The sequence below is a fragment of the Poecilia reticulata genome, linkage group LG20, assembly GCF_000633615.1.
Source record: "Poecilia reticulata strain Guanapo linkage group LG20, Guppy_female_1.0+MT, whole genome shotgun sequence".
Classification (NCBI taxonomy): domain Eukaryota; kingdom Metazoa; phylum Chordata; class Actinopteri; order Cyprinodontiformes; family Poeciliidae; genus Poecilia; species Poecilia reticulata.
In genome coordinates, this window is record NC_024350.1 from 18,639,165 (window position 1) to 18,662,712 (window position 23,548).

Genomic DNA, 23,548 nt, shown 5'->3' on the forward strand with positions numbered 1-23,548 from the left:
GCATATTTGAATTTACTGAACATGTAAATATTCATGTCAAATAAAAACAGCAGGATATACTACTCATAAATCATTGTATTAGCTAATAAAAAGTCTCAGGAATGTAGAATAAAGTGTTGCAGTGTGGATAATTAGATGTAATTATTTAGTCTTAACTTGAACTAAAGCACGAATATACATTAAAACAAGCTGCAGTTTCTTTTAGGATAAAAAAACATCGGGTTGTTTTTGTTATGTAAGCTGCAGACTGAGCGGTGTTTTCTGTCGCCCCCTGGCGGTGGAGGCGCGGCGTGTTTCTGCAAAGTCACGTGATTTCGAGGAAACGGGCAGCTGGGCTGAGAGGAGCGAAGCTCTGCTGCTCCGTCACTCAGTCTGCAAGGCGCCGCTGAGGAAACATAACCAAGGTAAACGAAACTTAAACCTACTTCCTCCATTTTGACACTTTAGCTTCTATTTCTGACTTTATAAAGTCCTCAGAACCGCAGCGGAGGGCTCGCTTCTGATATTTTATATCAGCAAAACTCGGCTCTGTTTGAAGGCTGTCAGATTTTTAAAAAAGAAAAACAACTTTTAGTTGTTATCGCGGCTCATTTCTGTGTCATAAATCAAATGTATTCTTCTTTTACTTATTTTTTCAGTCAGTTATTTATTAAAATGCACCTGTAGAGCGATATTAGCTCATGTCATTAATGTGGCACTTATTGTTTTATGTTGTTTATGTATTTCAGTCGTTTTAAAGGGGAATCATGGCAGCAGGAAGGATGAGATCCACCCGCAGACTTCGCTCATGGATAGTGGATCAGGTGTGTGTGTGTGTGTGTGYTTGTGCGTGTGTGTGTGTGTGTGTGCGTGTGTTTATGTCGTGAGGGGTGGAAAGAGGGGCAGAAAGGGAGGGGAAAGCAGATAAGAGTCCTAATAACTGTCCCGTTTTTGAGGTCATATAAATATCAACCGGAAGTCTAATTTTCAGAAGTTAAAATGAATTAGTTCTCTTCTTAAGTTATTCTAAAATACCACCTGCTGAAATTTTAATGAGATGCTTTTATGTGACCGAAATCTGTTTTTTAGAACCAGAAATCTGTCACAGAAACTAGATTTGAGGTTTGGTCGGTTTATTTGTTATTGTAAACAAGTTGTGTGAGCCAGATTAGACATCTATGAATACCTGTGGATTGTTTTAATGCATTATCTTACATGTCTATCTGATTTTTCTCTTGCAATTGAACTAGATAAAAAAAAAGACAAACTTGGTCAAACTTGCGTGACTTTGTATTGTAAATTTCCACCCAAAAACTCGAGATTTCTAGATTAATTCAACAAATTTAGGAGAAAAAGATCAAACTCTATGCTGTAGTTAAAAAGTTGTAAATTTACATGAAAGAAATTATAATTTGCCATAATAGTTACAATCTATCCTTTAGAAAAACATCCAGATGCTCGTAATTTACCTCCTCAATATAGGTTTTCTGGTAAAACAAAAAAATACAAAGTATTTTAAAAAATTAAATTTTGAGAAGTTGAAATAAGATGACAAAATCATAATAAGATGGGAATAAAGTCAATATGAGAATAAAGTCGTAAGAAAATAAAGTCGAAATAATAAGAGAATAAAGTTGTAGTATTACAAGAATTAAGCCGTAATATTGTAACTTCATTCTTGTAATACTACAATTTTATTCTCATAATTTTATTACTTAATCTCATTTTATTTTTTTCTTTAAATGTTCTTAGCGTGGCCCTAATACTGTTGTGTTCTGGCATTTTTTATTTTGTTTTATGCAAATTTATGACTTTCAATGTCAGAGAAAATCTTTGTTTTGATATTTAAATTTCTCTTGTTAAATTTTTTATGTAAACATGTGAAATGAATCTAAACATTTCCAAGTTTTTGCCAGAAATTTACTCAGGTTGAACAAACTTTCTGCTACTTTCTTCTTGTTTTGTCAAATTGCAAGATAAAAATCGGATACATTTGTAAAATAATAGCCTTATAATAGCCCACAGAAATTAAATCGGTTGAGGCAACTGACACTTTGTGCAGTTCCAACAGGATAATGATGTGAAACCCATTTCAAATCTGGTCTAATAGGATAAAGCTAGCTAACTGGAAGCTCATTCCAGTTCAAATGAACGGACGTTGCTCCAAATCTTAGTCTAATCCTTGAAACATTTAGTTGTTATATTAAAAAACCATATTGCAGTGATGGAGTAACTCCAGCTGTTTATTGTGACGCTCAGATTCTATTTGGTCCGTTCGGAGCTGGCGATCTCTATCTAACCGTTAGCAGGCGTTAGCCCAGGGCAGCGGTTTGGTTTCGCCAAATGGAGGAACTTCCTGTTGGTGTTGAAACGTTGCTGGAAACCAAACGTTGGTGTTTGTCGTGTGACAGGTGAGCAGCGGGAAGTATCCAGGTGTGATGTGGGACGACGAGGCCAAAACGATGTTCAGGATCCCATGGAAACACGCAGGGAAACACGACTTCCGTGAGGACGAGGACGCAGCTCTCTTCAAGGTCAGAGGTCGCCTGATGCTTTGTGACTTTGGATTTTAGTTTACAGGATGAGCGGGACTGGATCAGAACCCGGTGACTGGACCGGATCAGAACCAGGTGATCAGACTGGAACAGAGCACGGTGACCAGACTGGACCGAGTTTGGAAAATATTTCTGTTTTCAGATTGAATTTAAAGTCTGACATCCATCCATCAGCCTATCGTTCATTAATCTGTTCATCCATACATACATACATCCATCAATCCATTCATCCAACATCCATCCACTCATCTGTTCATCCATCCAGTTATCTATCTATCCATCCACCCAACATCCAATCATTCATCCATCCATCCATCCATCATCTGTCTGTTCATCTATCCGTCTGGTTTTTCCTCCACCCATCCATCCGTCCTTCCATTTGTTCATCCATCCAACATGTATCCATTTTTTAATGTATCTGTTTTTCATCCGTCCATCCCTCCCTCCATGGTAACGCGGGTTCCCCTGGTTCTGCAGGCCTGGGCCGAGTTCAAAGGGAAGCTGGCGAACGGAGAGAAGAATCCTGCGGCGTGGAAGACGCGTCTTCGCTGCGCTCTCAACAAGAGCCCCGAGTTCAAGGAGGTGATGGAGCGCGCCCAGCTGGACATCTCAGAGCCGTACAAGGTGTACCGCCTGGTCCCCATCAGCGAGCAGGGTGAGGCCCACCCGCCGGTTCTGACCCGGTCCAGGCTTTCTGTCTGTCTTGGTTTGGTGAAAACATTGAGCAACACGTTGCACAAACCAATCTATTTTTAGAGCAGAAGCGTTTCTGCAGCGGTTTATCTCTGACAGGAGCGTTTGGTGTTTGTCCAGCAGCTGGTTCTGACTCTGGTTCTGGACCAGATAAAACTCCAGCTGCTGATTCTTCAGGTCAGACTGGTGAACTTTCACACACATTCAGCAGACAGAGCGAGGGTTTTATTTAGAGCAGGAACCAGGAAACCGAGCGCGATTTCTCTGAGGTTTTCACTGCGATTTGTTGGCGGACGAAGTGGCTTTAGGTGTTGAGACGCCTGCTGGCGCGAAGATTCAAGAGGAAATGGAGCTGATGCTCCACGTTACCTTGATTTGAATATCTGGAAACTTTTATTTTCAAATCTACTTCTTGTTTTCCCGACAGGAAGCCACTGTTCAGTCAAACATCAGTCAGAAGTCACAGTAAAAAAGTCACAAACAAAAACATTCAACAACAGAATCATAGTGATGCTTTGGATAGGAAGGATTTACAGTAGCAGTCAGTACTGCAATCTGTAGAGGCCTCTGACTGAAGACTGTTGCTTTATCACCCTCATGACACCGTCAGTTGTTAACCAGCTCTGCTAATCCACCTCATTTGCTTTTGCTCTCCTCTTTAATGCTGCATTCCATTTGTAGTTGCAACTCGGAAATTCCAGCTTCTGAGTCGGGAAAAATCAGTATCCAATATGGCCGCTCCTCGCAGCAACAGCAGTATAAGGGTGTCTAAAATCAATTTTACATGTAGCACCTGCAACTCTAAGCTGAAAAAATGAAACATGGCGAAAAGTACGGCTTGAAACGATGATCGTAAGATGAACAGTGGCCACTTGGGCAGCGCCATTTTGAAACCAGACTACGTTAACTGGACCACTGTTAACTCGGGTTTGACGTCGATTTGACCTCTGAGTCAGCGAAAGCCTCATAACTATCCTGACATGCTAGCAGCTCCATAACATGTCCTGGATGACACCATCAGCTCTGCTAATCCACCTCATTTGCTTTTGCCACTCCTCTTTAAATCTCTGTATGGTTAGAAAGATGTTAGAGTAGGGGATATCTCTCTCTCTGCATCCTTTTCACCTCCACTGGGGTCATAGTTCAGGTGTTATTTGAGCTTTCGAGAAGCTTTATTCTGCACAGAGAACTAGCCAAAGGCCGCCTTAGAAAGAGGAAGTATGAAGCAGTTAAACATGATGATGACAGCAGGGGTGTAAAATGAAGAGCTTCACTGGGATCTAACTTCAGGAGACGCATTGAACATTAATATTTCATCAGTAATAAAGTTATTATGCTTATCATGTCAGCTGTAAAGCAGGGAAACGTCGTCGACCTCCATATTTACAGAAACGTTTACCTCTCCTGTTTGGGATCATTCATGCTAATGAGCTTCCAGTTTGTTTACGTTTTACTATGGAAACCAGAACACGAGTATTTACATGTCAGCTGCTTTCTGATCCACTTCTGACCAGGAAGGTCAGACTTTGAGGGATCGTTTGATCACATTTTTATTCTCAACTTTGAGTAATTCTTTGTTTTTAAGCAGATTTTTAAATGTTTTTATTTTAAATTAGAAAAGTGATGATATCCAGGGTTCCGACGCACTCTGGGAAAGTCTGACTTTTGATTCAAGTAATTTCAGATCTGGATAAAATGGAAATTGAAAAAAAATTCCTTTATTTTACTTCTTATCTAAAACTTCATTTCCAGTATTATTTTTTTCTTTGTGTCTTTTCTAGTTCCTTTTTTTCTCATTATCCTTCCTAGAGTCCTTTTTCCTTATTGTGTTTCCTTCCTTATTTCCTAGTGTCCTTCCCTCTTCCACTCATTTCATTCTTCTCTTCCCAGGGTTTTTCCTGTTTCCTTCTTATGTCTTTTCCTTCCCTCCTAGAGTTCTCTGCCTTCCTTTTTATGCATCTCCTTTCATCTTTCCTTCCTAGTTACCTTTACCTTCATTTAATGTCCTTTTTCCTCCTGATGTCTTTTCTTTGTTTCCCTTTGTTTCATTTTCCATCCCCTTCCATCTTTCTTTTGCAGTTTACTTTCCCTCCCTTTCCTTCTTGTTTAATTCCCTCCATCCTTTTTTCCTCTTTATTCTTTCCTTCCTAGCTGCCTACAGATGAAACGGAGCTGTGTATTGTGTCGTCTTGTGCAAAAGTCTTGAATCGTTCTTCCCAACTTGTTTTCCTCATCATCATGAGAAAAGTTGTTCTTCAGCCTTTCTGAAGGTTTTTTTTTTTTTTTTGCGTCAACCACCTGATCGTGACAGAGTGTTGTGTAGTTTGCACTTAATAAAAGGCGACACCCCTCAGAAGTTTCGGCTGCTGGCAGTCGGAATATAATCCCTTGGATTAGCGCTGCTGGACGTCAGATTAATCTTCCTCCTCCGGGTTTCCAGGTGTGCTGCTACCTGAGCCGAAGGTCAAAGAGAAGAGCAGCAAGAAGCTGAAGAGGAAGAGCAGCAGCTCGGACTGCCAGGTCAAAAAGATCAAAACTGAAGAGGTCACCTCTCAGCTGGTGAGGTTAACTCTCAGGTCAAAGGTCAAGGTTTCATCTCGCTGATGTCAGGTGGACCACTAACCTTCTGTCCTTGATTCACAGCATGAAGAGCACCAGCAGCAGGACAGTCAGCCGGTCCAGTCAGACGGACCCGCCCAGTGCACCAGTGAGTCCAGACGCTCCATTACAGCCCACAGCATCATGCTGCCACCGCCATGCTCAATAACTAGCTTTATAGAGGAAGGTCTAATCTCTTCTAAACTCTGATGCCTGAGATTCATTTACTAAATATTTTTGTTTATTTTGATGCATTTCTTTAAAAACATTATTCAGAAGGAACTTTTTTTTATCTGTAAAAGCCCCAGTGAGGTTGATATCAAGCTGTTGCTTTGTCTCTGCAGTATTTCAGAGTAACCTTTAACAGAATTATGAGTTTTTTCTGCTTAGTAACTGGTTTATTTCTCATCTTCCTCTCTGCAGCGCTGGATGAGATCAGGCTGGACGTTCGGATCGAGGAGAGTGTCCCGGCCAACACGGGAGGTAACCAAGGAAAAAAGCTGCTGTCTCCATCATGAACCTGCAGCTTTAGCTCCTCCCCCTTTGTTAACTCCGCCCCCTCTCTTTCCAACAGACCAAGACTCCTTCAGCGTGACGGTTCATTATCTTGGCCAGGAGGTGCTCAAACGTCAGATCAGTGGCCCCGATGTCCGCATCCTGTACCTGCCCTCCTCGTCCGTCCCCCCGACTCCTGCCGCCCTGTGCCGCTTCCCTCGCATCCTGCTGCCGGAGCCGCCGTCCACATTGCCGGCGGGCGAGGAGCTGCAGGCGCTGTTCACCCTGCTGCCCTTCATGGCGAAGGGCATCGCGCTGACGTCCACGGCGCAGGGGGTGTACGGCAGGCGGTTCTGCCAGGGCCGGATCTTCTGGACGGGGCCACATACGACCACGCCGGGCCTCCACCGGATGGAGAGGAACATGGAGTCGGTGCTGCTGTTCAGCAAAGACATCTTCAAGCAACGTGAGTCTAAACTTCTGGTTTTTATTTACCCATTGAGCTGCCTGGTACTCGTTTGGCTGAAGGGTGTAGCTGGCTGCATCCTTAAAAAGTCTTAAATTTCTTTTAAAAAACCAGCGAATTGGCTTTAAATTCATTAATGTCATGTTGTAAAAGCAACCTATTGTGCTTCCTTGAACAGGTGAGGATGTACAAAAAAACATTACACTTAAAATGAATCCATTATGGTCTTAAAAAGTCTTAATTTGAGTTGGTGAATAAAACATGATGGAGATTCGTTTGAAGAATATTTCAGGCTCTGCTTTCCTCCACTTCCTGAAACTGACCTGGGAAACTTCATTAGTAGGTAAAGATGAAAACTCAACCTGGTTCTGGTCTGGTGTTTCCTCAGAACTGGACTTTTTCCGAGCCAACGGCGGCGAGCCTCCTCAGTGTAGCTTCACTCTATGTTTTGGAGAAGAGTTCAGCAACACCGAAGATCCGTCTCGAAAGCTGATCATCGCGCAGGTAAACCTCCGAACCGTCAGCAGAGATAAAATAACCGGATACAGAGGCACATTTTGATCATTTTGGTTTTAATGCTACATATTTTTTTTTAAAATTGATCATTTGCAGAAAAAACTACAGTTTTAAAAGATTAAATATACAATATTAAGTCAGACATTTGTGAGAAAAATATGTCAAATTAATGTCAAAGTATTAGTGATCTTGGTGGAAATTTACTCTCCTGACACCATTTTTAACATCTAGAATGACCCTTGTTACCCAAATACAGCATCGTATTTAAGGAATCAATTTCAAATTACTCCTTGAAGTTTAAAGGAATAAATTTGAAATCTAAAGAATCACATTTTTTAAAATATGTTATTTAAAACTACATTTTGTGTTTATGAGCCAAACTTCCTGCCGTTTGTTCCAGTAATCTAATATTAAGTTCAGTTCTGATGGTTTAGCATCAGATTTAATAAAATAAAGCCACTATAATCTAAAAAAATAAATTTTTATGTCCAGTTTTTCTACTGTGAAGCACAAAGTTGAGGTAGTTCCTCTGTAAGGTGGCCTGTGCCTCCTGTGTGCAGGTTTCCCTCCCGTGGGCGGAGCAGCAGGTGGAGAATGCACTCTCCGTCTTCAACACCCTGTCGGTCTTCCGGACCTTGGCCAGCCAGTCTCCGCTGGGAGAAATCACGCTGAACCTCGTCACGGTGCCGTCGCCGTCCTCCGAGCTGGACGCCTGTCAGACCAACTGAGAGTCTCCAAGAAACTCTGAAACATTCCCAGCTTTCAAAATAAGAGCCTCTACTTTCTCTGCACGCAAAAAATAAGACTTTGAAGCACTTAAAAGAAAACTCCGTTGAACTCTGGAGCTGAATCGGTGACGTTTGAGGTTAAAAAAAATGGATTTTCTTCATTTTCTGCGGAGATCGGTGCGTTGGAAACACTACAGGAAAAACCAACAGCGTGGAGATCGATCGTGTGTTTTAGAGAAATTTGAAAATAGCTTCTCTATAAATCAGTTTTTATTGTTCTGTTGGGGCTTAGAGCCCAGACACTCTTTTAAAGGGACCATAAAGTTAAAAACAGGCATGTTTGTCGTACTGTTATCCAATCATAGCATAGATTAATAGTCTTAGCTGCTTGTTATCATCCAGACTGATTATGAAACAGTCTTAAAGCTGAGTTTTAGTTTAAAACACTCGTTTTATTAAATAATAAAGGACTTTCCACTGTGAACTTCATTATTACAGCAGAGATCACAACCAACAGTTTTTCCTTTTTACAATTCCTAAATCTTCCTTCATTCACTGGATTAAATTATGTATCGCGAAAGAGTAAAGCGCAATAACAACCATGGAAGTAAAACTACTGTTTTAGCCTCACAAACACAGATTTCTATTTCATTTTAAGGAAGTTCTAACTTTAGTAGATTATTATTTAAAGGCTGGTTTAAGAAGCTCTACTCAGATTTTATTTTGATAGTTTCTGGCTGTTATGATGCCATGTTCAGGGCATCTGTTCAAGAAAAAATAGTTTTAAAAGTTTGTATTTTAATAATTTGCAGTACCAAGTTAGTTTTTGTTCAGTTTAGATAATAAAAGTTTAAAAATGGCTGTAAAGCAGGCAGTGTAGATTAAAGAAAATAAATAAAATGAGGCCATTGAGGAGAAAGTTTCAGGGGAAAAACTCAAATATTTTGAGTAATTTCATATTAAAGGCTTAAATTTAAAGTATTAAAACAAAGATATTATAATGTCAGAAATTTGTAAGAATACTCTCATATTTTTCAGAATTTTTTTTTTTAATTGGACATTTGTCACAGAAAATGTCGGAAGTCATCTAAGACTGAGGCGGTAAATTTAGGAGACGAACATCTGGATGTTTTCCAGAGCTAAAGGGAAGATCCAGGTTGTTTTCCTGGATCAGAACGTCTCCTGGAGACCCGGTTCTGGTCCAGAAAAAAGCCCAGACCTCATCCTTAAACTCTGGGAAACATCCAGGTGTGAATCTCGTAGACGCAGCGCCTCACAGATGTACAACGTTTTAGAAAATTCCTGACAAATTTGAGTTTTCTTACAAATTTCTGAGTTTGTACATCAAATCGTTTTAATATTGTAAATTTATGCCTTTTATCCTGGAAGATTTTCATTTTACAGCTTTTCAACATCAGAAGTTTTTTCTCATAAATGAGTGAATTAATAAATTTGAGTTTTTTGCAGAAAATCAGCTCCTCCATGGTCTCATTATGTTTATTTTTTTCATCTATAACAGCCCTGATACTCTGTCATATTTATACCAACTATTTATGTGTATTTATATATATTTTTTAAGACTTAAACTGACAGAAAAACAAGGAATTATAGAATTTGAATGTGGGGAAAATTGGAATTATGAAACGGAAAATAGCAAACACTGAAATATAAAAATATTCTAAAAATTCTTAGAATTTTATTTTTTAAATCTGAGAATTTCTTGAATTTGAATGTTAAATTTTCTCATCTGATGTTGGTGTAAAATGTAAATATGGGAATATTGCACTAAAGTTTAGAGCATTTCGTTTGTTGGATTTCATTTAATGGTAGTTTGGGTCGATTTTAAGTTGATTTTCTTTAATTCAAGGTAAGAAAATCTGCAGAAATAAAGAAGGAAACTTCTTGGACCACAACGAGCTTCGAGTTCAGTTTATATCCAATATTTAAAACTGGAACATTTAAGGTTTGTAGAAGTTGAAAACTTGTTACCAATGTAATTAATCACAGTGTAATAATAACAATAATAAAGTACATCCTTTTAAATTAAACGTTTCTATCCAGCAGTTATGAGGAAATCAACCAAATAAAACATATTTTTTTAAACAAACTACCATCATCATCATCATCATCCTGAGTTGGATGAACATTTTGTGACAACAGATAAAGAAAAAAGGCATTTTAGAAATAAAACCATGAGGTGGATTGTTGGAGTTAAATCGTATTTTAAGGTGGATTAGTTAAAAAATAATCCGTTTTTTTTTTTTTAGGTTGGCACGAGATGTAAATCTGTCATTTAAGCTCGTTTGTCTTTGTTCTGTCGATAGTAAAACTTTTCCATGGACTCTGCTGGGTGTGTGTTTGTGTCGGGGGAACCGGGTCGCCGTCAGATGTTTCCGTTGGCCGGCGAGGAAAGCTCGGCGATCTTGGTGTTAAGCGTCTGATTGGTCCAGTCCTTGGTGATGTCATCCAGGTGGCCGTCGAAGTCCACCAGGAGGGCGTGGTCGCCCGACTCCAGCATCTGGCTGGCGATGGCCTGTGTCTCCTCCCACTGCCGCAGCATGATCCTGGACAGGAAGTGACACGAGTCCCTTAGGCTGACGAACAGGAAGCTGCTGCTACTCAAACCAATGGAGTTCAAACTAAATCAGCCATTTTATACATTTATTAATGAAAACTAAAAGGAAACTTGATAAATTGTTTCAGATGAGATTCTAATTTCTCAGATTTATCCGAGTCGGATTAAACTTCCTGACTCCAGATTAATCTCCTCCTGATGCTATATTGACATTTTACTACAAATCAAGACTTTATAAAGTCCCTCACAAACCTAACATCTTTATCAGACAGACCAACACACAGTGGAAAAAAAAATCGTTTTCACAACCCTCAATAAATAAATCTGAAAAGTGTGGCCTGCATTTGTATTCAGCCTCCCGGGTCTGGAGTTTTTCCTCCATCAGATAATTTTTCAGTCTTTAAATCTTCATTTTCAAGCCTTAGCACAGATACTCAGTTGAATTGAGGTTTGGACTTTGACTAGGCCATTCTAATTCATGAATCTGCATTGATGAAAACCAGATGCGTCCAAATGCAATTTAAAAATGATAGAAATTTGTCCCATCCAGCACAGGTGTTTGATCCTGAAGGACTTTTTTTGTAATCAAGGCAAAACTATTACAAACTTTATTTTTTATGATGAAAAATGTAAAATACGACTCAAAGTATTTGTTTTCATAACCAAGCTTTTAACGTAAGTAGATCCAGAGACTTCTAGAGAGCCAAACCCTTTTCTTATTACAGAAAATACTTTTTTTTTTAATAACTAGTTCATTTCATACTTCAATAATGAAAAATCCCTTTTAAGTTTCAGATCTGTTATAAATAACATCCATGTCTGCCTCTGCTGACCTTCACCGTTTCTCTACCTGAGGAATCCCTGACCTCACCAGCGCCCTCTGCTGGCCATTCTAGGTGCTTCAACTCTTTGCAAACTGGATTCTTTTCTCTCCATTTACTGGTTTTCATGTGAACTAAATCACAGATAAATGAGTTAATGTTCCAATTTAAAACATCCTGCAGCTTCCTGGAGACTTAAGACACTTAATATTATTTTTATTTTACATTTCAGTTTCAGGAATTTGTATCTTTTTCTTCATAGATAAATGATGAACTGGCTGTGTTGATTTGAACTCTTCCCACATGACTTCCTAAGTTAAAAAGTTGGTATTTAAACCAAAACTAACTCGTTTTATTCTTTATAACTCCCATACTGTCCCTTATGTCCTCCCTCCCCCTCAGGTCTTACGTGTGTTTGTCCTTCAGAACCCATTTGGAGTCTCTGCGCTCGTACATGACGATCGGAGGAACCCGATCATCTGGAGACATTTTGCTGCCGTCGAGCTTCAGGAAGAAACAGAAACAAACCGACTGCAATAAACCAGCAAACTCTCCCGTGCCATAAACATTGAAAACATTTAATCTCTTCATTAAAACTTGATTTTCTGTCGTCCTCACCATTAATAAGACTGCACTCTCAAACTGCTCGGCGATCTTGTCGGCTATCTTCAGAGCGCACGGCGTCGGGCTGCAAACAGACACCAGACCACTGAAACCGTTTCTGGATCGGCTTCGGTCCTGGAGAAGTTTCTCCCCTTCAGAAACTCACCTGCAGTCTGATGCGCAGGCGTTGGCCTGGTAATATCCAACTATCCTCTGCTGAGTCTGAGCGCACCAGACATCCACCTGGGAGAAGAGAAGAGAGAAAACTGCTGGTTTAGTCATTTTAGACAACATGTCTGCAAAACATCTGAGTAAATTAGCTGATTTATGTTCAGCTTTAGCAGGATTTTAAAACTAAAAATGCCTCATAAACGTGTTGCAGGAAATATTTAACGAAATCAGCAGATTGTTTACAAAAATAAAAGTGGATTAACACTTCACCCACAGTCCACACCTCATTGAAATCTTGAGTGGGCTTTGTAAGCCTGCAACTATTATTTTGATGATAAATCAATTAATAAGATAAAAATACATTCTGCAGATTTTTTATTTAACCACAAGCTTCATCTTTGTGGGAAATTTGATTTTTTTTACTAATATTGCTTTTAAGCTCAGAGCATCCAAGTTTTTTCTTATAAGCATGTGAAATTAATTCATACGTTTTTGGTTGAATTTACTCCTTCATAACCACATTACTGTTATTTTTGTCATCTTCAATGATCTTCAAATACTCTGTCATGTATATATCAACTAATTTAATACTCAAAACTAAGAAAAAAAATAGAAAATTATCAAATTTCAATGTGGGGGTGGAGAAAAAAAATCAGGAGTTGTGAAATGGAGCAACGTAAAACCAATTTTATGTCAATCTGAATTTGGAGTTTTTATATTGCTGAAATAAATTACATTTTAACTTTATTCTCATTTTTACTGAAAACCTTCTCTTTTTTTGGATTTACATCACATCCTGGACCTTTTTGAAAACCGGGCCACGACACCAAACTCCACACCTGCGTGAGGGCCAGTTGCGTGATGGGAGCCAGGGGCAGGTGAGAGTGAAGCAGCGGCACGCAGTCCGTCACGCAAACAGCGCCACCTGCCGAGCTTGAGGACAGCAGCAGTCCATTGATGCTGCAGCGGGGGAACAGGCAGGAGTGCAGGTACATCTTCACATAAGCCCGACAGGAGAGCTCCACCTCACCCATGGTGACCGCTACGGAGGTGCGGGGCGGACAGAAAGACGTTGAAACACCGAAGAACAGTAACACAAACACTTTTCTTATGAACGGCGCCATATTTACCTAGAAACAGACCCAGAAACGTCCCGGTTCGGCTGCGTTTGACAGCCGGATAATTGCCCTGGGAGGTCCTGTGGTTAGCATACAAGCTAAACCGATCCGCTGAATTAGTCTACCTCCAAGTTAGTCTCACTAGAGTAGCGAGATACACGATCAATACCTTAAGCAGTTTAGACCCCAGTTAAATTTCTTACAAAACCCAGAGGTCTGTCTTTTAGCTAACAAGCTGGGGAATGAATGACGTCCAACGACAGTTTCTGGTCCCTCCCACTGGAGTCATATGCATTGTTCCGATTGGTTTAGAGCATAGATTCTGTATTATGATTGGCGTAGAACCGTGCTTCTCCGTTCTTTTTAAGAGCATGTTTACACATCGCAGCACCGTGCGCCCCCTAACGGAGCGGAGGAAGGCCCTTTGACAAAAGTGAATGAGTATCTAGAAAAATGTTTCTAGATGTTTTAGTGGAGCATTACACTCCATTAAAATCTGGATACTCAACCCACTAACTTAACAAAAAAAAAAAAAGACAAGTCATGTTAGAAACGTGTCACTGGATGCGCTCCATTTTCTTATATGTACTGCAAGTACTAGTTAAAATAAAATATCCACTTAATTTTGAAACATGAATTGCAGGTAGATTGAATATATGCACAGGGTTAATCCCAATATCACTGCCATTTGAAAAACTACCCTTACGTGAACCTCTTGGTTTAAAAAGAAAAAGACTAATGCATAGTTTTGTGAAAAATCTGCATGACTGGTTCTGCTTTAGAGGTGCTTCTGGGACAGCCTTGGTTGGTTGTTTGGGATATAAGGTTCCTGTGGCCATTTAACCAAATCACCACACTGCCTAGCCAAATAGCACTTCTGTGAGTGTTTTGGTACATTGTGTCCCTGGGGAAGTGTAGTCTCCATTTTACCCTCAATGTTGTAGAAACACCTGGAACATGCAAAGTTCCAGTCAAGTTTTTAATACCATATCAGCACAGTAAAGCTTAGCAGTTGAAAATTAGTCTATAGAGTTTTGCAGGCAGGTTTTCACTTATGAAATCATAATCAAAAAACCCCCAATAAGATTAGAGACACTTTAAGACAAAAAAAAGAAAACATAAGTTTTGTAACGAGTCCTTTATTGACAGAGGTGAATAATTTGGTGTAATTACTTCTGGACCTAAAACAAAAAAAAAAAAAAAAGTTAATTAGTCAAGACTGTAAAAAGTTGAAGTTCCTCTTCATAAAATTACCAACCTTCTGAAGTGCTCTAGATGCAGGGTTTTGATTGCAGAAACGGCCATTTGCTATAGCATCTTGGACTCTTGGGTGGCTCTCCATGATGAAGGGGCTCTTTAGGAACCTTGCCAGACTCCAAGGTTTGGAAAAAAGGCATTAGGCTATGGTTGACTGGAGCCTCTGTAGGATGCCTGGGCTTAACAGGGAATGTTTGTGGCCTACAAACACTAAAGGGACTCCCCACTGAACAAGGAGGCTTACTAGGAAGCTGTGGTGGTTGGGCCCGAGATACTGGCCCTCCTATTGGATACTTTGGCTCAACAGGAAGTACTGGTTGGTCAAACAGAGGGACTGGCCCTCCAAATGGATACTTGGGCTCCACAGGAAGCACTGGTGGGTTGGATTGAAGAACTGGACCTCCTATTGGGTACTTGGGTTCAATAGGAAGCACTGGTGGGTTGGACTGGGGGACTAGAAATCCAAATGGGTAGACTGGCGCAACAGGAAGCCCTGGTAGGTTGGATGGAAGGGCTGGACCTCCTATTGGGTACTTTGGTTCAATGGGATAAGCTGGTGGCCAGCAAGAACCTGATCGTCCTCCACTTGAACAAGGAGGCCTTCTAGGAAACCGTGGTGGCTTGACTGAAGAGACTGGACCTTCAATTGGGTACTTTGGCTCAACAGGAAGCATTGGTGGATTGAAGGGAGGGATTGGAAATCCTGTTTGGTACTTGGGCTCAACAGGAAGCGTTGGTGGGTTTAAGGGAGGGATTTTAAATCCTACTGGGTACTCTGGGGCAATTGGAAACATTAACGGGTAGAACAGCTGGCCTGGATGGCCTATTGAGTACTTCGGCTCAACAGGTAGCATTGGTGGGTTGGACGAGGGGGCTAGAAGTCTGAATGGGTACTCTGGCACAATAGGAAGTGCTGGTGGGTTGGACAGAAGGACTGGACCTCCTATTGGGTACCTTGGCTCAACAGGGAATATTGGTGACCTGCAAGAACCTGCTTGACAAGGAGGCTCTCTAGGAAACTGTGGTGGCTTAAACAGAGGGACTGCACCTCCGATTGGGAACTTCGGCTCAGTAGGCAGGTGAGGTTTACTACTGCCCTGTTCCTGGTGAGGGGTAAAGAAACCATGGAAACCTCTTGGAAACCATGGGGCATAGCGTTGCACATCTGGCAGTTTGTGTGGTTTGTTTGGACCCCAAGTTAGAATCCCAGCCTCAGGCTTTGAAGGCACATATGAAGCTGTTGAAAAGCAGACTCAAGTTGAGTTTTTGTTTCAATATATATTGAAAATTACACAAGTCAACCTTACCTTTTACTTTACATATCTGCAATGCCAGTAAGGAGACCACCACCAGCCTAGGAATAAAAAAAAGTTGAATAAAAACTGTTTAATGAGTAAAAAACATTCAACTTACTCTACAGTTTGACATACCTGAACAGAAAAGCCATAATGTCAACCTAAGTTGACAGCAAGCAGTTACTTGTGTACTGCTGCTGCTTAATTTTTATACCTCCCCCACCAATTCTGTTTTGGTAAATGAAAACAGGTGTCAGTAGTTGAAGGCTGGTGTGGCCAATTATCTTACAAGAGAAGTGCTTCCTGCATGGGGAAGCCATACAGGGACTTTTTTTTAGGTGGAAAACAGCACCTATCAACAAAGTTTAGGAAATTTGTCAATTTTTTTCTCCAGAACACTAGAGAGTCACTTTACATACATGATACATTTATTGTGAAACATAAATGAGAGACTACACAGATTTAGATCAAGATCACCCTTTGTGGGGTCAATGGACGGAATCACAAAGTTTAATGGCTAAAAATATATTATATATTAAGACTTAATACACATCTATAGCTTTGAAATTGGTAATACACGAGATTACTTAGTTCTGGTTTCAATCAAAGCTTATTTGATCAACAGGCAACAATGTGTGATGATAAGAAAAGATTGTTCAAAACAGTTGGGCACTACTTGTAGTCTCCTCCAGGGGTCAGGATTGAGACCAATAGATTTCATTCTTTCAACAGATATTTAAGGAGACAGCTTACAGCAGCTTTTAAAAGTAAACACTCAAAACTTTATTAAAATTAATTTATTGAAATATATGCATGTCATTTGGTGACAATAGTAATGAATACATAAATATAAAATAATTATGAAACTGACATTATATATATTATATATAAACAGCATTTAAGCTGTTTTTAAACTTAAATGCTTAAAAGCAGTCCAATCGGATTGAGTTGTGATTTAGCTTGGTGGGTCGTTTTTGTAGCTAGCTTAGTCACAGACTTAACTAACGGCCGTTTTCACGAAGAACTACAACTCCCATGAGCAAAATCCTTAAGCAAGGCGTACATGACTTCCGACATGAGCATTTCAAAATAAAACGTAGAGACGTTCTCTCCATCATGAAAAATATCACTTTGAGTGCCATTTTGTGCTTTTATTTTAAAATCGGGGTCATTCCTCCGCGTTTCGTCGATCCCTGACAGAGTCTCCCACCCGCTCCGCTCCCTCCTCCCCAACCGTTGGCGACCTGACAGCGGGCAGTGCCGTATGATTCTCCCGGGCAGGTTCACTCCTCCTCCTTCTGCGCGATGAGGCTCCGTTTGGCCGGGGCCGTGCTGCTGGCGGCGGCTGCCTACTACGTGTACCTGCCGCTACCGAGCGGCGTGAGCGAGCCGTGGAAACTGATGCTGCTGGACGCGCTGTTCCGGAGCTTCATGCGGGCGGTGAGTGGCAGAATGATGCGCTGAATGTGGAGGAACACCGGCGGACAGGTAGCGATCCACCGCAGCCGGGATCAATTTTACAGGTTAAAGCCGCGCAGGGCAAGTAAACACCTGCTTGTGGGTTTAAATAATAAATCACTAATGTGATTTTCACTGAGCTGAGCTGTCTAAATCAAGTTTTGAAGAGATTAAAATAGAATCGCATAGGAAAATACAAAATAAGAGCAACAAAAAACCCTAACCTAAAATAGTACATAAATTGTGGGGGGGATTTTGTTTCATATTTGTGCACACATTTTCTTTATTAAAGCATATGGAGATCTCTGGTTTTTCTGGCCTGTTTATGTGTTTCAATACAACTTTGATTGGTGTTTTTTGCAATGTGGAAAGTATTTTAACACCAAGGTAACCAAACCTAAACACCTGTACGTTTCATTTCAGTTATTTTTACAGCTACAACTGGTTTTGTTGTTACATAATTATTTAATTTGTAGTTTCTCGTGTGAAAAATCTAAATCTTTAATTAAGATGATTGAATGTTTAGACCGTGCAGAAATGCTTTTAGTGTTTTAAACACTGAACCATGTGGAAATAAATGTAACACATGTTGGCTTGTGGATTCTTGACTCCAGCAGAAACATTGTGATCGTCTTAATGTTCAATTCTGTCTCTAATCTGAGTCCATTTTTTACTGAGCTGAAATTAAAGTGCATGAAATGACTAGCTGATTATGCATTTTACAAACTGACAGAGATGCAAATATTTATTTTAGATGCATTTTATAACAATCAAAAAAGCCAAATTTCACACTGTTTAAGCTGCTGGTCAAAGAGGAACTGTGTCAACTGAGTGGTGCATCCTAATAAAAATGATGAATAAAAACCTCAAATTCAAATTGTTGTCAATGCATCAGATAATTATTCATTTCTATGTTCGTCAGTTAAATTTTTTATTGGGGAAAATTTCCATGAGGTCCAAACAGAAAGCACAGAATGCTGCAACAACGTGAAAAACTCCTCCGACCGCATTACTGACGGTAACCTGCCTCCACAGACGGTAACCTAATGCCTTTCAGCAGACGATGCTGCGCCTTGGTCTTTGTAAAGAGCAACACGTTTTTCCTGTGTTTGGAGGACAGGTTTGGCACCCTGCTCAATGAGTTCACCCCGTTACTCAACAGAGGGGTCAAAAGGTTTCACGCAGGTTTCACATCCATTGTGTTTCTATAAATTAAGATATCAGTAAAAGCTTATTTAGTTTTAATTAAGTTATAAATGTATTCATTTCAGTGCAAAAAGTGAAACTCATGTGGATTTGTTCCTAACACAGTGATTATTTCGGATTATCTGGAACTATATTTCTAACCAGATTTTAAAATGTCGCAAAAAAGAAAATACAAATTAGGCTCTTTTTTTTTTTTTTTTACATTTTCTGGTTTGAAGTGAATCAACCAGGCTATGTAAAGCATAATTTTGTCATATTTTGGCTGTAAAAGTAAAAGAATAATTAAAAATGTCAAAATTTTTACAAGTTCTGTGCCTCTGGTAAGGCACAGATCAACTAGTGGAATTCGCTACGTCAGAACTTCTTCAGCAAATGCCCCCTTTTGGGCATTAACTCTTTTTCGGAAAAGCCAAAAAACCGAGTGTAAAAATGTTTTTATGAAATTGAGAAATTTTGCCATTAGCTTTATCTAATGCTGTACTGAAGAGTACGCTTAAAAAGACAACAAAAACGCGGTTTATGGGGGTTTAGTCTATCGTCTGCAATCTGGAGTTTGAAGCTATTCACTCTTAAATGGGTATTTGTGCCACCGTTTTTCCTTCCACTCAACTTTCATTGTATATATTTGAATCTTACATCATTGATCTGTTGTGAACACGGCTTGTTTGTGCATTTCAGAGCGACGCGGCCCACTCCCTGGGCGTGTGCCACCGTGTTCGCCTGCTGAACCGGGTGGTGTCCTGGGTGGAGGTGATCGAGGCTCGCTCCAGTCCCACCGTGAAGGTGATCGACTCCTCCCTGGGAGGCGTCCCCACCCGCGTCTTTCAGCCAAACGGAGACAGCAGGCTGAGAAGAGGAGTCATCTATTTCCACGGAGGAGGCTGGGCGCTCGGCAGCGCAAGTGGGTTTAATCCTAGATCTGATGTTTTTATTATATTTTTGCTATAAATTAGGAATACCTGCAGTTTATATAAGATTTCAATACAAAACATCTCAAGATTTTATGCTTTATTAAAAGTTTAGACCAAAACATGTCAGATTAGTCTAAAAATACATCTGATTCAATAAAATAATAAAGGATACAAAACATTTCCGGATGCCAACCTTCTGTTATCTTCCTAACCAAGATATAAATTCATGTTTCCTCACATTATTTTCTTAATTGTGAGGCAAAAAATAGTTTTATTTTTTATTTTGTTCTTTAAAAATAAACTAAAGAGTGGTCATCTTTATGTCTGTCATGATAACAAATTCTGTTGGACAATAAATGGTCCCAGAAATTATTGCCATAAATGATAATATTGTTTTGAGATCATACTTAAGTAATATGATGGTGATAATAATACAAGAACTCATCCTCATAGATCAATAAACTATAAAGTTTAATGAATATTTAACAGGAATGGAAGACATTTGAAATATCTAAAATAAATAAAGAAAACAACAGATAAATAAAGTGAAAAGTCCTTAAAAAAATATTTAGTTGAGACCAAAACATCAGACTGAAGAGTTTTATCATCCTGGTTTTGGTAGGAAGAGAGAAAAGAGAAAAATTATAAATTATGCAAATAGAAAATATTGAGCTTGTTTTAATTTAGTACATGATCAATTGATTTATTGCTTATTGCATCAGTCATAGCCATCGTAGGAACATCATGCTGTAGTTTTTCCATGATTCCTCTGGAACAAAGTAGAGATGTTTATACTCTTATTTTCCATGAAATATTGCCTGATTGTTGTTAAGTTACATCATTTTCCTGGTTTTGTCCACCAGCTGTTCATTTACATGCCAGGAAAAGTCAAATTATTATAGAAAGCACTCAGTAAATCTGACATTTACATCACAATGAATTTTACCGCTTGTGTTTTGCAGGGATGCGCTCCTATGACCTTCTGTGTAGGAAAATGGCGGAGGATCTGGACGCCGTCATAATGTCTGTGGAGTGAGTGTCGGGAGTTAAATCAGCAAATTCATTCCTTTTATTTTCTTCTTCTTCTTGCTAACTGCAGTGCTGCTGTGGCTTTCATGAAACAGGAGGTTTTTTATGTTCAACTTCACGGTACATTGTGTCCGTTTCGACAAACAAAGAGTTCGTTCAGTTGTCATGGACACGGTTGAACTGATGAGACCAGGGAACGATTTCTGCCCAGAAACTGGAATATGAGCAAGAAAAGTCTGATGATTTAGTCTTTAAATGCTGCCATGTTGCGTTTGTCCTGTCATAGTTACCGCCTGGCTCCCGAGGCCGTGTTTCCGGATCAGTACCACGACGCCGTGGCAGCGTCGCGGGTCTTCCTGTCTGCTGAACTCTTGCAGCAGTACAGCATCGACCCGGAGCGGCTCTGTGTGTCTGGAGACAGCGCTGGAGGAAACCTGGCTGCTGCTGTGGCGCAGGAGGTAAAGAAAAAACAACAAATATTACGCAGAGACACATCCAGGTTTTAATTTTTTTCTCTATTAACTCATTATTTAAATAACTGAAGGTCCAACACCACCGTCACGCCGCAAAGAAACAATGTCTTACCAAGTATTTCTGTCTAGTTTCTTGTTCAAATTTCTTAGTACATTTGAAATAAGATAAAACTAACTTACAAGTAACGTTTCAGCAAGAATAGGAGCTTGTTTTAAGTCAATGATTCCTTAATATTGATTGAAAAATTCTTGTTCCACTGATAAAATGACATTTTTACCATGTGATATGTGAATTTATCTCTTAAAATTAAGGAATTATTTACTTAAAACAAACTCCTATATCTTGCTGAAAAGTTGCTTGCGAGTTAGTTTTGTTTTATTTCAAGTGGAACTCGGCTTAGGTTGCTAGGTAACGGGGCTTTGGTTGCTAGGTAACGCCGCAGTGCCCATGTGACTTAACTGTTGGGTTAAAAAATATATTTTTCCCATGTTACAAATAAAATATGTTGCCAATGGAACTTAGACTTTTTCATTAATATTAAGGAATCATTTACTTAAAACAAGTTCCTGTATTTAGCGGAAATGTTACCTATAATTTAGTTTTATTTCACGTTTACTAAGATATTTTCTCTAGAAACTAAACCAAAAATATTTGACAAATAAGGCTCTTTAGTTTCTTCTGTCAAGTTGAGAACTTAAAAGAAGAAAAAAGCTTGTTTGCTAACTACGTTAATTGGCACGCGTGGTCAAACGTCAGTATTGATATGGCTGGAAGATTAATAACTGAAACTCATGTTTAAATTTTAACGTTTAAAACTCACTTGCCTGCCAGTGAACAAACTTTACCAATTTAGCAAGCTAAGCTAAAGTGGAAGTGCTACGATATGTCCCATGTGTTTAATAGTCTTTCTATGCCTGAGTGATTTATGCACTAAAGTAGAACGTCGAAACAATATGGGCCTGAAATTGGTGAGAAGATTTGAAGAATCGGCAAACGTCTAAAGAAAAGCTGTGAAAGATCTTAAAGTCTGTGGAGCCATTATTTCAAAATGGTTTCAAACATTACAAGAAAGACTGGAAATTTGGATGCGACCTATAAACCAACTGAAGTCTGTTTAATTGTATAACTTGCTTATTTTATAAAATGTCTTCAGTTTGGTGATTTGGTCTCAACTATCCCTTTTATTGATGGACAGTTTTCTTTAGAGACTCCATAATTCACTTTGTCATTTCTGTTGTTTTATTTAATTTTTGTTGTTCCAGTGTTAAATGTTTTAGAATTTAAAGTTTATGGATCTTTGAGAATTTGTTGTTGCATTATTATTATTATTATTATTATTATTATTATTATTATTATTGCACCATTCCCATCATATTACTTGGAATTTGTCTCAACAATCACAATAACTTCAGGGTGACATTTGTTACCGTGACCGGCCCGGTTCAGTTTGGGTCAGGAATCTTCCTCTGAACTGGTATATTTTATATTTTTTTCCTGCAGCTCAGCCTGGATGACTCTCTGCAGGTGAAATTCAAAGCCCAGGCTCTGATCTACCCAGTGCTGCAGGCTCTCGACTTCCACACGCCGTCGTACCAGCAGAACCAGGCCGTGCCCATCCTCTACAGGCCCTACATGGCCCGCTTCTGGCTGCAGTACCTCGGCGCTGACTCCTCCCTGGAGCCCGTCCTGCTGGCGAACAACCACAGCGCTCTGGACCAGCGGGCCATCAGCGCCGCCACCCGCTCCAAGCTCAACTGGACCGCTCTGCTGCCGACCGAGCGCAAGAAGAACTTCAAGCCGGTGGTTGAGGAGAAGGGATCGCCAGGCGTGGTGGGCGCGGTGCCAGGGCTGATGGACGTGAGGGCGGCGCCGCTGCTGGCGGAGCAGGAGGTTCTGGGTAAAACGCCCCAAGCGTATGTGATGACGTGCGAGTTTGACGTTTTACGGGACGACGGTCTGATGTACGGCAGGCGGCTGCGGGACGCTGGCGTCGAGGTGACGAGTGACCACTACGAGGACGGTTTCCATGGCTGCATGGTGTTTGCGAACCTGCCAATGATGTCGAGCGTTGGGCAGAGAAGCATGAGGAACTACATTCGCTGGCTGGACCAGAACCTATGAGCAGGACTCCACACATATGGGAGCTCTTAGTTGAATTTTTAAAAATTGGTGCAAAGGAAACCCAAAACAAAACAAAACTAAACAAAACAAAACAAAAGCAGCAGTATAAACATCTTTACACAGCAAAAAACAATTATCAAGTATTTTTGTCTAGTTTCTAGTGCAAATTTCTTATTGCACATTAAATAAGGTAAAACTAACTTGCAAGTAACTTTTCAGCAAGAAATAGGAGCTGATTTAAGTCAATAATTCCTTGAAAAAGTTCTTGTTTCATTGGCAGGTAAAGTGAAATAATCTGCCAGTGGAACTAGAAGATTTTCAACAATATTTATTAATTATTGACCCAAAACATGCTCTGATATCTTGCTTAAAGGTTATCTTTAGCTTAGTTTTGAGTTATTTCAAGTGGACTAATGTATTTAACTAGAAACTAGATCAAAAATACTTGGTAAGATTTTGTGTTTTTGCAGTGTAAACGT

At 39.9% G+C, this 23,548-nt stretch overlaps 4 protein-coding genes and 1 long non-coding RNA gene across 6 annotated transcripts; 2 read left to right on the forward strand and 3 right to left on the reverse strand.

Moving 5' to 3' along the window:
- Positions 1-265: 265 nt before the first annotated feature.
- Positions 266-8,838, forward strand: irf9 (interferon regulatory factor 9). The gene is made up of 10 exons (XM_008396425.2): positions 266-404; positions 729-803; positions 2,391-2,513; positions 3,012-3,189; positions 5,668-5,786; positions 5,871-5,934; positions 6,249-6,308; positions 6,400-6,786; positions 7,175-7,290; positions 7,863-8,838. Exons 2-10 carry the CDS (start codon positions 747-749, stop codon positions 8,028-8,030), a joined length of 1,272 nt encoding a protein of 423 aa, XP_008394647.1. The 5' UTR covers positions 266-404; positions 729-746; the 3' UTR covers positions 8,031-8,838.
- A 1,106-nt stretch (positions 8,839-9,944) lies between these two features.
- On the reverse strand, positions 9,945-13,605 carry emc9 (ER membrane protein complex subunit 9). Its single transcript, XM_008396426.2, has 6 exons — positions 13,331-13,605; positions 13,040-13,242; positions 12,196-12,272; positions 12,045-12,114; positions 11,836-11,930; positions 9,945-10,594 (listed from the first exon to the last, which is right to left on the reverse strand). Exons 2-6 carry the CDS (start codon positions 13,232-13,234, stop codon positions 10,414-10,416), a joined length of 618 nt encoding a protein of 205 aa, XP_008394648.1. The 5' UTR covers positions 13,235-13,242; positions 13,331-13,605; the 3' UTR covers positions 9,945-10,413.
- Positions 13,606-14,437: 832 nt separating this feature from the next.
- On the reverse strand, positions 14,438-16,069 carry LOC103456717 (adhesive plaque matrix protein). 2 transcript variants are annotated; one of them, XM_008396428.1, is made up of 5 exons: positions 16,006-16,069; positions 15,883-15,929; positions 14,930-15,812; positions 14,577-14,869; positions 14,438-14,499 (listed from the first exon to the last, which is right to left on the reverse strand). In XM_008396428.1, the coding sequence occupies exons 1-4, from the start codon at positions 16,020-16,022 to the stop codon at positions 14,590-14,592; spliced, it is 1,227 nt and encodes a 408-aa protein (XP_008394650.1). In that variant the 5' UTR covers positions 16,023-16,069; the 3' UTR covers positions 14,438-14,499; positions 14,577-14,589. The 2 variants fall into 2 exon arrangements, with proteins under 2 accessions (XP_008394650.1, XP_008394649.1); XM_008396427.2 differs by having other exon boundaries at positions 14,577-15,812.
- Positions 16,070-16,873: 804 nt separating this feature from the next.
- Positions 16,874-23,338, forward strand: LOC103456719 (neutral cholesterol ester hydrolase 1-like). Its single transcript, XM_008396430.2, has 5 exons — positions 16,874-17,310; positions 19,213-19,435; positions 20,408-20,477; positions 20,761-20,932; positions 22,449-23,338. Exons 1-5 carry the CDS (start codon positions 17,176-17,178, stop codon positions 23,067-23,069), a joined length of 1,221 nt encoding a protein of 406 aa, XP_008394652.1. The 5' UTR covers positions 16,874-17,175; the 3' UTR covers positions 23,070-23,338.
- LOC103456718 (uncharacterized) lies at positions 20,492-21,100 on the reverse strand. The gene is made up of 3 exons (XR_532305.1): positions 21,060-21,100; positions 20,765-20,918; positions 20,492-20,688 (listed from the first exon to the last, which is right to left on the reverse strand). It is a non-coding gene; the product is annotated as an uncharacterized LOC103456718 (long non-coding RNA).
- Positions 23,339-23,548: the final 210 nt, after the last annotated feature.

What these genes read in the sequence shown, in the direction of transcription:
- emc9 (XM_008396426.2), bottom strand. Translation starts at nt 13,234, where the DNA reads ATGGGTGAGGTGGAGCTCTCCTGTCGGGCTTATGTGAAGATGTACCTG. An exon ending in AGAGTGCAGTCTTATTAATG is followed by an intron (nt 11,931 to 12,044) that starts GTGAGGACGACA and finishes TTCTTCCTGAAG; the next exon opens with CTCGACGGCAGCAAAATGTC. An exon ending in GTTCTGAAGGACAAACACAC is followed by an intron (nt 10,595 to 11,835) that starts GTAAGACCTGAG and finishes CTTCCTGTCCAG; the next exon opens with GATCATGCTGCGGCAGTGGG.
- irf9 (XM_008396425.2), top strand. Translation starts at nt 747, where the DNA reads ATGGCAGCAGGAAGGATGAGATCCACCCGCAGACTTCGCTCATGGATA. An exon ending in AGGACGCAGCTCTCTTCAAG is followed by an intron (nt 2,514 to 3,011) that starts GTCAGAGGTCGC and finishes CTGGTTCTGCAG; the next exon opens with GCCTGGGCCGAGTTCAAAGG. An exon ending in GGTCCCCATCAGCGAGCAGG is followed by an intron (nt 3,190 to 5,667) that starts GTGAGGCCCACC and finishes CCGGGTTTCCAG; the next exon opens with GTGTGCTGCTACCTGAGCCG.
- LOC103456717 (XM_008396427.2), bottom strand. An exon ending in GCAGATATGTAAAGTAAAAG is followed by an intron (nt 15,813 to 15,882) that starts GTAAGGTTGACT and finishes GCTTTTCAACAG; the next exon opens with CTTCATATGTGCCTTCAAAG.
- LOC103456719 (XM_008396430.2), top strand. Translation starts at nt 17,176, where the DNA reads ATGAGGCTCCGTTTGGCCGGGGCCGTGCTGCTGGCGGCGGCTGCCTAC. An exon ending in TCCGGAGCTTCATGCGGGCG is followed by an intron (nt 17,311 to 19,212) that starts GTGAGTGGCAGA and finishes TGTGCATTTCAG; the next exon opens with AGCGACGCGGCCCACTCCCT. An exon ending in CTGGGCGCTCGGCAGCGCAA is followed by an intron (nt 19,436 to 20,407) that starts GTGGGTTTAATC and finishes TGTGTTTTGCAG; the next exon opens with GGATGCGCTCCTATGACCTT.